Source organism: Thunnus maccoyii, chromosome 13, assembly GCF_910596095.1.
Source record: "Thunnus maccoyii chromosome 13, fThuMac1.1, whole genome shotgun sequence".
In the NCBI taxonomy this organism is placed as follows: Eukaryota; Metazoa; Chordata; class Actinopteri; order Scombriformes; family Scombridae; genus Thunnus; species Thunnus maccoyii.
In genome coordinates this window covers 26,674,757-26,687,153 of record NC_056545.1, presented here as the reverse complement: position 1 = coordinate 26,687,153, position 12,397 = coordinate 26,674,757, and the positions used below count along the sequence as shown (strand labels likewise).

General features: G+C 44.2%; 1 protein-coding gene across 1 annotated transcript in view; it reads right to left on the bottom strand.

The window, feature by feature from the left end:
- The window catches only part of med13a (mediator complex subunit 13a), a 78,494-nt gene that overhangs the window by 16,471 nt on the left and 49,626 nt on the right, over positions 1-12,397 (bottom strand). Inside the window, exons 5-13 of the mRNA XM_042431098.1 lie at positions 11,736-11,936; positions 11,249-11,443; positions 10,923-11,085; positions 9,851-9,961; positions 6,706-7,455; positions 5,048-5,264; positions 1,952-1,982; positions 1,408-1,529; positions 1,011-1,101 (exon numbers count right to left, since the gene is read on the bottom strand). Coding sequence (XP_042287032.1) covers positions 1,011-1,101; positions 1,408-1,529; positions 1,952-1,982; positions 5,048-5,264; positions 6,706-7,455; positions 9,851-9,961; positions 10,923-11,085; positions 11,249-11,443; positions 11,736-11,936 — 1,881 coding nt within the window. The remainder of the gene's footprint in view (positions 1-1,010; positions 1,102-1,407; positions 1,530-1,951; positions 1,983-5,047; positions 5,265-6,705; positions 7,456-9,850; positions 9,962-10,922; positions 11,086-11,248; positions 11,444-11,735; positions 11,937-12,397) is intronic.

Genomic DNA, 12,397 nt, shown 5'->3' with positions numbered 1-12,397 from the left:
TTTAAGCTGTGCCAAGATGCTTGCTGACATATGTTTTGTTGCTCTGCAACCAAATCATCTCAAAATATGACAAGCACCACAACTAATGAAATGTTTACATAGTTTATCACAGTTACCATGACATGTTCACAAGCTTTTTCTCTCTTTAAGTGGTATTGAGAATATTTACAGGGCCCTGCAGAGCTGTTTCTGCAAAGTTTAAAAAGGGTAAAAGCGGGAGTGCCCTGTTATTATAATGCTTTAATTTTCATCAGATAATTGTACTCTACACTAGAATGACAGGTTTCCTAGTAAAAGTGCTCTAGGCAAAGATGGCCAGACACTGTGTAGGGAATATCCAAGGCCTCAAACCCTCAAAACATTTTGTAATTGCAAGATGCATCCAGGGGCTTGAAACACAATTCATAGTGAAAGGGCAGAGTCTCACACTGCACAGAATCTGATCATAAAACTAAAGCAAAATGGCTGATCTGAGACCATTTCACTTCACAGTAAAACATACAGTGTCCTCAAAATTTCTTTAGTTCCACATTAGTGTCACTGAGCTCTAACCTAAGAATAAATAACCAAATGAAAAAGATCTTACTTTTAGCTGCTGCTGTTTTGTAAGCAACAAACTGGGTGTCACATTAAAGCAGGTCTCTGTTGATAACATAAAAAGCCAAGGAGGCAACAAGACAGCAGCTACAGGATGACTCTAAGCTGTCAGTTTTCAGAGAAGTTAATTAGAACCATTTCTCCACCACTAGGTGGCAAAGGCGAGGGTGAGCTTCAATGATGCTGGAGTAGTAAAAGCCTTAATTTTATTCAGTGGATTAACAGATGATGCCATTCCCCTTAGCTGAAATTGTGAGCAGGGGAAATACTCCGTTTCAAACTCAAGTGGCTTCTGGCAAAATCTCAGTGTACCAATCTTAACTTTGAGGGGGCTCACACTTGAGGTAAATCTGTCCTTCTAGTTCAAGGGGTGTTGAGGAAAAATAGAGACAGACATCAGTAAAGATACATACTAATGCAGGATACGGGGTCCAAAGTGGATGGCTTCGGTTCCTTGCTGCCAAATTTCTCATCCGTTCCATTTACCGGTCGTCTGGAACCAGGCTGTACACCAAGAAAAAAAAAAAAAAAGTATTTTAGCACCTGACCATTTGGGTAACTCAAAGTGTCACATTAATAAATTCATTCCTGTTGTACTTCTCACACCTGTGGCACCTGCAAGTCAGTGTCACACATAACATCCTTTTTGTGTAAAAGCAGTGTGTAATGAGTGCTGTCAGCTGATGATGGGCAAAGTGGAGACACATAAATGCCAGTGGAAAAAAAACACAGACACACAGAGTCACACTGTGTCAGACCACAATTGTAATGTGATATTCATTGCGAGTGTGAGCCAAGGTCCCCACTAACCGCCAGATCATCCTCATCTGAGTTGAAGAGGTTGTCCAGGTCGTTGATGGACACCACCAGGTCCGTCTCGTGGATCAGGCTGGTGGAAGCCATGCGGTTGTGAGCAGCCGCCCGCTGAGCATCTGCACACAAACATACGTACATAATGGTTTATGGTGACTGACTAACCAGGGTTGGCTTCAAGTCACTCTATTCAATCAATTCAGGAAGTCGATTTTCTTCTAAATTCAATTATTGAAATGCTTGTGGCATGACAAATCTGTTATATGAGATTTAAATTAAAAATAATCGGTAATGAATGCTCCTTATTTCGTGAATGAGTGTAGTTTCTATTGACATGCTGAAAAGGCTGAAATGAAAATTTAATTTAGTATGACACTTCGCCACATCTGAATAGAAACTTAGATGCAGAGTGTGCCCTTTGCTTTCACTGTCCAGCTCTTCTGAGAGTGGCAGTGTGATTATATGTGTTTGTGTAACAGCAACCAAGTCATAGAAATAGCCGAGGGGGTTGCTAGGGGGGGGGGGGGGGGAGGCTCCTTACCATCTGATGGACCTGCTCCTCCATCTTCACCCTGTGAGGAAACACAAGCATGGAAAGGTTAAAAGATGGGAAGAAAAAAAAACATATATACACAACCAGCACAACAATCAAACAGTGAGTATTTGATTTAACAATGCTCAGGATGTACCGTGCAGAAAAATGCATGGTTTATAAAAATATGACACTAATCCCATGTCGATGAAGCATTTCCTACAGTCAGTTTCATTACTGTTAAAATATGGGTGTGAGAAATCCTCTGAGCCTGAAACTGTGATTAAGAACTACGCAAGATAAATTTGGCTAAATCTCAGTTGGGATAAATCACAAAACAGAATACGGAGCTACACACAAAACAAAACACGTGTCATCAAACAGCCAGTAAGAACCCAGTGAGATTCAACTTATAAAACAATTCCCTTCTCAAATCAAGGCAAAAAATTAAAATATAAAATAAATAATAATAAAAGAGAAAACTGGACAGAAACAGAAGAACAGGGGGAAGGGACTGTTTGCTTCTGCTGTGGCAAATGAGATTTCCAGTGTGGATCAGAGTGAAATCATGATCCAAGGAATGGCCTCTTAGGCTCCCACCCAGACATCAATATCTGGGAGGGCTGGCCTTCTGTGTGTGTGTGTGTGTGTGTGTGTGTGTGCTCTCTTATGACGGGTTGTGTGTACACTGTGCGCTGTGCAGTGCTTGCTGGGGAACAGGAATGTTATGTTCTAGCCATTGATTTCATTACGCTCCAGGGCTTTTCTCTGAGTAACACAGGCTTTAATCTGTCTCTCTTAAAGGACCAATCCACTGCGGTGCACAACATCCAAACCAAGGCCATAATCATAGGTGGTAACTATGCCTTAACCCCTTATCAATTGCCTGGCCTTGTGTGGAAAAGTGTGTATGAGTGGGGTATTTTACATATTGCAAAGCTTGTTTGACTCCAAGGCTGCCTGCATAAAAGCATCCCATCACCTTTTCCCTCTGCCTCATTTCATCCTGTACTTAATCCAGCAGGCTCCCACACAGGCGCACCACTTCTGTGCAATAGGATAAAATGATATGGTGATCACATGTGTCACATAGCCTGCAAAAAGTCAATGCCTCTCCAGTTTGAAGATTTAAGTCTGCTGGAGATGCTGATGTACTGATTACGCTTAGTCTCTGCACTCTATAGTGATCCACCAGTAAGTGGTTTAATAGTCTGCTGAGCATTGACTAAAGATGCTGTAACAGCTTGGCAAGCTCTAAAAACACTCTCAAAAAAGGGGCAAAATGGTAAGGAATAACTACTGGAATCCCAAACGTTCATCTTGAAATACTTAATTCATCTATAAAAGGGAGATTCTCTTGTGCTCCAAGTTAAGATTCCACATCAGCCAAGTAGGAAGTTAAGTATCTTGCAGCTACAAAGAATGAAAAAGGTTCTAACGCTGTGGAATTATAATTCTGAAGTTAAAAAAAAATGAGAAAGGAAAAAGGAATCCGTGTGTCTGCAAACACTCCCACAAGCATGTGGTGGATATACACACAGCACATAAAGCAGACAGTGGAGAGGCTCCATTGCACACACTGCTCTTTGGGGACTCTCCGCTCCACTGGGAGCTGCGTTCACCCTTAAATTCCAGCACAGACCAGGAGGCGAGCGGCATGGTCTTCACCAGAGAGAAGAGGAAAAAAAAATATTTGAGTGTTCTTTTTAAGCTTAATGCTTCAGTGAGCCAGGTTTGTTACCGTGGTTAGACTCTACGCTCCGTGAAGCCTGCTGCAAACATGCAGCCAGGGAATGAACACACACACACACACACACACACATATACACACACACACACACACACACACACACACACACACACACACACACACACACACACACACACACACACACACACACACACACACACACACACACACACACACACACACACACCGGATCTCCCTTTCAATGCTGGGGGCGATCCACAGCTAACAGGTGGCCCTTGTCTGGAACCGGAGCCAACAACCCAAGAGGCAGAGGCAGAGCAGAGGAATATGTTGAGAAGGGGAAGGAGGGAGAGGGCAGATCAAATAGGAAAAACATAACTTAAAGGAAATTGGACAAGCTAACTATTTGGTCTTCCTCTGGGCTCGACCAACAATAGGGATCAGCAATGGCTTCCTGTTCAGTTAGACTTGGGCAGTGAAAGCGGATGTGTGTGGAAAGCGGTCGCACCGTTATTTTTAGTGCAGCACTGAGGATGCTGATGGCCTATTTTCTACCTCGCCTGCTCCCTGATCTTAAAAAAAAAAAAAAAAAATCAGCCCTCTTGTCCCCTCTTTACCCCGGGCAACTAGTGAGGATGGCGTGAATGAAGTGGTTCCTCTCTTTGCTGCATTTTAGAAAGGCTTCACAACACTATGCATTTTTCAAACTGACGCTGCTTTTTTTGCTTTAAATTCAATGGGGTGTGGCTGTAAACCAGACTGAAAGCAGCCAACTTGGAAAAGGTATGTTGTGTGGCTTATTTTTAGGCAGAGTGGATAGCCTTATACTGTAAAGCTGACAAAAGTTCAACATGGACTGTTTTTCAGGTCAGCTAGTCACAATGAAGAAATGGCAGGGTGTCAAGTTTATTATAAGAACCAGCAGCATAGCTGTTTAAATATCCCACCATAACACAAGCTACGCTACTGGGTGACTTATCAAAGCTTCATCATGATGATTAAAAATCTAGTGAGATAATCTATCCTCATTGCAGCTCTAATCAAGACAAAAACATAAAATATCTCAAGTGTATGGTTGTGGTGGATATGGATCAAGTAAAGAGTCTGTTTGGAGTGTATGATGTGGTACAGTTAAATGTTTAAAAGTTGAACTGTGTTGGAATGGAAACAAGTTGCGTAACCTGTCAATCTATCTGTATATCATTTAGTTGATTGTGCACAAAATATAATAGTTTTAACATGACCTTACATTTTACCTGGCATCTATGTAAAGCTCTAATCCTGAGCAACAACAACCAAGAAGGAAAAAGGTTCAGACCATTTTGACAGAAAGGTACACCATTAGTTACTGTGAAGCCTGGAAAAGTGATACTCCAACATTCCACACCCCTTACCTTATGTTTCTTGCCCGGCTCACGCTCCCCGCCTGATTTATCCTTCTTGTTTGAGAATGTGAACTTGACGTCTCCTTCCTCAAAGGCGTAGGGGTCCACCTCAGGCTCATGATCTCCGTCAGTTATGGCAGCGGACAGGTACTGGTTCCTCCGGGCTCGATACATCTGAACTCGCTCTTCAGACACCTTCAGCGGCCATTTAGATGTGGACATCAACCTGGGAGGACGGAAATGTTGAGGTGTGAGGACTCTGGAGTAACGTTTTACAAGATTTACAATTCATAGTCAACAGATACCACGTATTCATTCCTTCTGTAAATTCCTAGAGCTATATTTATATTTATGATTACGGACCATTATAAAGTAGCGGTTTGATCAAGAGCACAAGAGAATGCTTTCTCTGTATTTCTCCATTGCTGTGTTTTAGCATGACGCTGCCTGATATTATATGTCAGTGTTGCTGCCATGTCTATCTGCAGTAACAGAAATGGCAGCAACTGCAAACAATTCTGACAGCTGTCAAGCAGCAGAACTGGATGCATCATGTTTGTAGTCAGACAATTACATTTCGAGCAGATTTATGGGAACATGGTGACTGCTCATACACTAACAGACACACACACATCTATCACTTGTTACTGTGACATAGCTCATCCAAATCTGTTATGTGGCTATGACTGTGGCCTACTTGTTCCACACATGTGACACAACAGGGAGGGAGGGGGAAAGGAAACCACTTGCTGCTCGGCAGGAGAGGAGGGACTGACCCAACTTATACGTTATCCCTCCCCTTCGCTGCCTCCTATATTTCTCTGTACTTCTGTCCTCTCGTCATGCCTGTCCAGCTCTGATGCGAGGTGATGGTGTGCAGTGGCCTGGGCCAGAGATTAGCCGCCATTCAGAGCTGTGGCTGGGAGGATTACAGCTCACTAGAATAGCCCATCCAAGTGGCTGGCCCCTTGGGATTGCATAACCCCGAAGATAATTCCCACTACGGCCACCCTATGGCCTACTGGTCACCCTGCCTTCCTCCACGCTGGACAAGCCCCTCTCGCCTTGTCCATCTGTGATCCTGTTCCTTGCAAGCACTGTGAAGTGTTACAGCTTCTTCATGGTGCAAGTCTCTCTCAGTTGCTGCCAAACTGATAGCCAGCAGACAGTATTTCTATCAGCTTCAACTCTATTACAATAGCAGAGGTTTATCTTTATCTAACCCAACCATTACTCTTCCTCTCTCCTAGCTCCGGTGTGTGTGTCTGTTTGTGTGTAGGAATCAATGAGTAGTGCTGGCCCTGCACATTGGTGATGTATGATGTCAAAAGGGCACATAGCAAGAGATTAACATGCTGTGTGCAGCTAAGCGCTACACCGAACATTCTGAAGCTGAGGGATGAGGGAGGGGGTATCTGAGAGAGAGAGAATGAGAAAGAGGGAGAAGGTGGGTTTTGCATCATTACTCTTTCAAAACAATTTTTTCTGGACTATTGAAAGTGCTCCAAAGTGGCCCGGGGCCACTCTGTAACAGAGGAAAAGGTGGGAGGGTTTGGATGCCTAACTGCTTAGTCAGTGGACAAATGACTGAAACCTTTATCGCATGAGTGTTGATGTGTGAGAGAGGGCATTGAATATTGATTATTAATTTAAATGGTGTCACTCACTCTGTGACGGACACCAGGTTCTCCTGTGATGCAGAGGCCTCGTCCCGCAGCTTGTCCCCTGGCAGCAGTGGTGTGGGCACCTCCGCTTCTTTCCTGCGGGGAAGGTTGAATAATCTCCACGGTGCGTGAGAGCTGTCCTCCTCCAGGTTGACTGCTGCGCCCACGTAAACAGTGGGCTCAGGGGGCTCAGAGTAGGCCGAGGCTGCAGGGTGGGAGTGGTGCGAGTGGAAGTGCTGATTCAGACCCTCTGGCCCTCCGGGTTCCTCGCCTCCACCCTTCACCCCGACCAGGCAGGGCTCTGGGGGTGGCTGGTAAAAGTGTTGGCTGTTGGGGGTTGAAGGGTTCTTCATACCCTCCCCTAAGTCCTCGCCACGTTCGCAGGGGTGGGGGCTAAGTGGTGGAGGTTGGGGGGAGTTGGCCTGGTCTGACGGCCCAGTGCTGACCCCCCCACTGTGGAGCTGGGGGGCTTTTTGGATGGCTGATACATCTGCAGAGCGAATACTAGGGAATCTTCCTCCGTCCTGGCCCCTCATGGCCAGCCTTTGGCCTGCTGTTGCGTCGGTCTCGATCGAGGCCTCATCACTGGTCAGGCTTCGATGATGGAAGGGTGTCTGAGGTCTTTTCTGCTGCTTGTCACCTTTCTCTGACTTCTCTCCCCCAGCTTTGTGCTTGGTAGGAGGCTGGGAGGGCTGACCTGCTGACTGAGCTTGGCCTGGGGTGCTGCCTGTTCGCTGCTTCACAGATTTGTATCTGCAGGGGAGTAGACAAACATGAAAATATGGTGAGACTATGACGCACTAGTGACAATGCAGCAGAGAAATATGCAGAAGACAGAGATAATCTATTAAACCGTGAAGATGCGCAATGAGCATTTTTCATTTTCATGGCACACAGAAATGTTGTGCAGCCTCTGTAAAGTCTCCCTCTAAACTCTCACATCTGCTTTTCTAGAAAACATCAATTACCTCAATTACTCTCACTTGCAACATGGCGGCCCCACCAATTCATCTCAAATAAATTAGCAAGAAACACTTCAGACAACAATTAAATTGCATGAGTGTAAGACTGTAACATGTAACATTATTGCATGTGCATCACATATGCAATAACATATATGCATTCTTACTTATTCACACTCAAACCCATGACACACAATGCATCTTCTAAAAGCCTTTATGTGACCTTTTTGCAAAACATCCAAAACAAAACTCATTAAATGGTAAATGGACTGCATTTATGTAGTGCCTTTCTAGTCATTCGACCACTCAAAGCAGTTTACACTACATGCCAACATTCACCCATTCATACACACATTCATACACTGATGGCGCAGCAATTTGAGGTTCAGTATCTTGCCCAAGGATACTTCGACATGCAGACTGGAGGAACTGGGGGTCAAACCACCGACCTTCTGATTAGCTCTACTTACTGAGCCACAGCCGCCCCAAAAAGCAAATAAATCAGGTGCTGTTAGTAGCAAAGAAACATTATCTCAGTCTCTTAGCCATACTGCCTATGCATCAGATTCAAATGTCTCCGGTTCCTTTACTCTGGAATACAACATACCAATGCTGCACCATCAGGAACTGTCGGTTGCCCGGCAGGCTACCTGTTCTCTGACCTCCTGACTTGACTCCTGTCCACAGCAAACCGAGTCATCCTCTCTCGCCTTCTCTTACTGCTACCACTGTGAAAACACATCGCCTAAACCCCTGGAGACATGTGTTGGAGTCTCTTGGGTCAGCATCAGGGTTTCTTTATCCTCTCTGTTGCTGGGTCACCACTCAGTCTACTGCTGTGGTTATACATGAGGTTGTTGACGAGGAAGGCGTGCCAGGGTACTTGCGTGTCCTGAGAATTAGTTGTCAAGATAAGGAGACACACGGAAGGCTTCCATCTACAAAATAAAACTAATGGCCATTAAAAATGGCAATGCACAGAGCTTCCCATTTCTGTGTCGCCAAAGTGCTGGGTGGCTTCCAACAAATTAACATGCTCCAGCTGACTGGCCCAATCCACTTTGCTCTCGTCTGCGGTCCAAGCCGGCGCTCCTCTCCCTAGGTGGGAAAAAAGCCTAGTGCAAAGGATTCCCCAATTGGGGTAAGCCCAAACTTGAATGGATCAAAACACACACACACACACATACACACACAAATTAGTTCAGATAGTACTTGCTCATTAACCATAATCTGAGTTTTCTTTTAATCTATTAGCTCCAGCTCATTGATTGGACTTGCAGTCTGCAGTAGATGGCACAAACTTGTGTTTACATGTTCCCCTGTGAGAAAAGCAGCTGGTTACAACCGTGGTTGGACTGGACAGATGATTACGCTGGAGACTGAAGAATGCAGGGGACAGCTGATTTGCCATTTAATTCAAGAATGAGGCCTCAAAGTCAGTCATTAAATCAAATTGTGATGAAGGAGAAAATAAGCGTACTACTGAAATTGAGCTATTCATGAGGCTGAATTGAGAAAATAGTCATAAATAATCACGGTGTGCTGGTGTAAGCATGCACAACAAACACAAAGAATATAATTAACATTACGGTGTCAGACAACAAATTATACACCTGCGTGTGATGTGTGTTTATTTTTAGTGTGGGTGCTTACAATTGTAGCCTTTTCCTGACAATATCCCTGCTGACAATATGCATCAGCTGTAACTGTGCCTATCTGTCTCAGCAGATAAAAAGACAATGACATTTAAACAGATACACATTGACTCATTCAACATGTTGGCAGCTTTGTCAATGTTACGAGCATGCAACACACATACTCCTTTCGCCACCATCCCTTAAGTGCTTCATCAGAGGTCAAACTATTCTTTCTCCCGCAAATTATTCCCATCAGTGTTGGGAATAAAAATGTCTGACTTACAGAAACACACAACCCAGCAGAGGTTTCAGCCCTGGAACCGCTGTCACTTACACAAAATAGTGATAAATTGAAAAATATGAAGAATAATATGCTTGTCAAACTCCAGACGTGGATATAAGTTGCAGATATTTTGCTGACTATGCCCCTCTGTGCTTGTGTTCAAAGCTCTGTAGACTCTATTTAACCTTTTTGAATGTCTTTGAGCGCACGCAGTTTATATGAGCAATACCTGTACGTAATGTACATCCACATGGAAAGTGACTGACCTAGAACAGCTGCAGTATGACCTCTGTGAAGGCTCCACAAAATCCCAGGCTCCCACTTTCTCAGTCCGCTCCTCCTCACAGGTACCGTTGGTCGCGGCTGAGAACTTACGCCTAGAGAGGAAACAAAAATAAAAACACCAACATACTCAGACAAAACTCTACTGAAGGCTCCCTATCACCATTTAGTTTAAAATTATGACACAAATCCTAAAAGATGTACAGCCCTGTCCCATGTTCCTTTGGCATACAGCCGTGATTGGTAAAAGCCTTGTGCTGCTGAGGCTGATTTCATAGCCCTGCTTGGAGCAATAATATTTTGGGTGACAAGCTAACAGCTAACTACAGCTGACATTCTGTGCTTGGTCAAGGGGTAACGGATCCTGGGGTGTTCCCAATGTGTCAGATCCACTGATGGTGAATAATGCAAAAGACCAAGGGACAATACTGCAAGCTAACCTTACTGTAATTACTAGTGATCATTATTATATAGGATTGTCTAGTATTTTTGTACAGTTTATATATGGATATTTAAAAACAGTTTAACACTTAAGACATCAATGTAGCATATTTGACAAATGTGGGAAGGTGGGAAAAGAAAAGCACCTAGAGGTTGTTAAGCATGCAGGTCTAAGAGAGACGGGCCAGTGTGGCATCTGGGCCTGTGTAGAACCGTAACTTATTTTAATTAGTTGGGTTATTTGTATTGAAAATGAGATTTTCAACTTCCCAAGAGAACTTGAACACTGCTTGAAGATGAAAATCTCATCCTGCTCTTCTTTACTCTGCTTGTTACAACTTGTGAGTGCTCATAAAAAATAAAAGTAAAAAAACCCACAAGGAGCACCAGAATTCAGGATGGACATGCTTGCATGTTTATTTTACATGAAGTATAAACCTCCCATATAATATTTTAACCAGCAAGGAAAAGTCAATTGAGGGGATATAAGGAACTCTCAAATTTTCTTTAACCTACCACAACACGCAAAGAAAATCTTTTGGGGTTCTGGCAATTTCCATTTATAGCAGGTTAATCAATTCGTGCTGCTTTATAGAAAAAAAGTAACAGACTTACTTGTTCTGGGCTCGGTTGATATTGCACTCTTGCCAGACACGCTCCACCACCTGACTGGCTAGCCTGCGTGGAATCTTGCCTCCATGGTGGCTTGTTCTGTCCACGCTGAACGCATCAGTCGATGAAGGCATCTTAACCCACTTCTGGGCCGAGTGAGAGTCCACTGGAGAGAGAGAGAGAGCATGGTTAACAGAGCATTTGACCGAGAAAAAGACCAATTTGATGATACAGATCAATTTGAAAGCAGCCTTGACCTTAGGACTTAAGTGAAGTGAGACTTAAGTCTTTATTCTGCTGTGTTAAATCCATGCTGTGTTTATCACTACCTGTCTGCGCCTCCTCAGGCGATGTGGGAGGGGTGAGGGTCACCAGAGACATGGCGGGCTCTCGCTGGGAAGCAGGCACTTGGTGGCCACCCGAGTAGACAGCAGGGCAGTGGGAGGACCCCACAGGGGCCACAACAGGGATGTCTGACTGGGGTACCAGCACCAGGCAGGCAGGGTACACCATCCGCACACCACCTGTACACACACACACACACACACACACACACACACACACACACACACACACACACACACACACACACACACACACACACACACACACACACACACACACACACACACACACACACACACACACACACACACACACACACACACACACACACACACAGGCAGGATGTACAGGAACCAAAGCAGTCAAAACCAAAGCAGTCAACTCTATTTTCGAAACCATAATCTCAAAAAAATTCAGAGTCAAAACACAAACTGAGGCAGCAAATTAAGTAAATGATATTAAACTACTGACCGACAAGGACCTCCACAGAGGCCAGAGAGTCATCTTCCCAGTCCATGTCCTCCGCCTTGTCCTCCGACACACCCTCCTTGGCGCTGGGGCTGATAGGATAGAACTGGTTCCACTCTTCAATTAGCTTCTGGGTGGGGGGGTCTGACATCTTGAATGACTGGCCGGTCAGTGTCCCGTTCAGGCCAAAAGGACTCAGGATCACTATTCAGAAGGAAAGGTTGGGTAGAAGAGGAGAGAAAAACAAGAGAATGTTAGTCAGCATCAGTGCATCCTCCACTCTGAAGGGCGGAGCAGTGAAAAGATCAAAACAACATCATCCTCCTTCAGTTCAACTTGCAACTTTCATTTTTTTGTCTTAGTTTCTTTGCTTCCTTGCTTGCTTCTCCTTAAAAAAAAGGTGCAATGTGTAAGATTTGGCTAGAATTTTACTTCAAAACAAAAATGAACTAAAATGTTCAACAGGATGTGAAGAAATAACAGTTTTGACATCATGTCAAAGACATGAAGTTAGCATGCTTTCTTCATTGCTTTTCTCTTTGTTTCTCCCTATTTTCACGCCACTCTAAGTCTTTATATCTTGATCATCTTTTCCTTTCTTTCTTCTCTCAAATGCTTTCCTTTCTCTGTCATTCTGCCATCTCCAGCCGAATCAGCAGCACTCT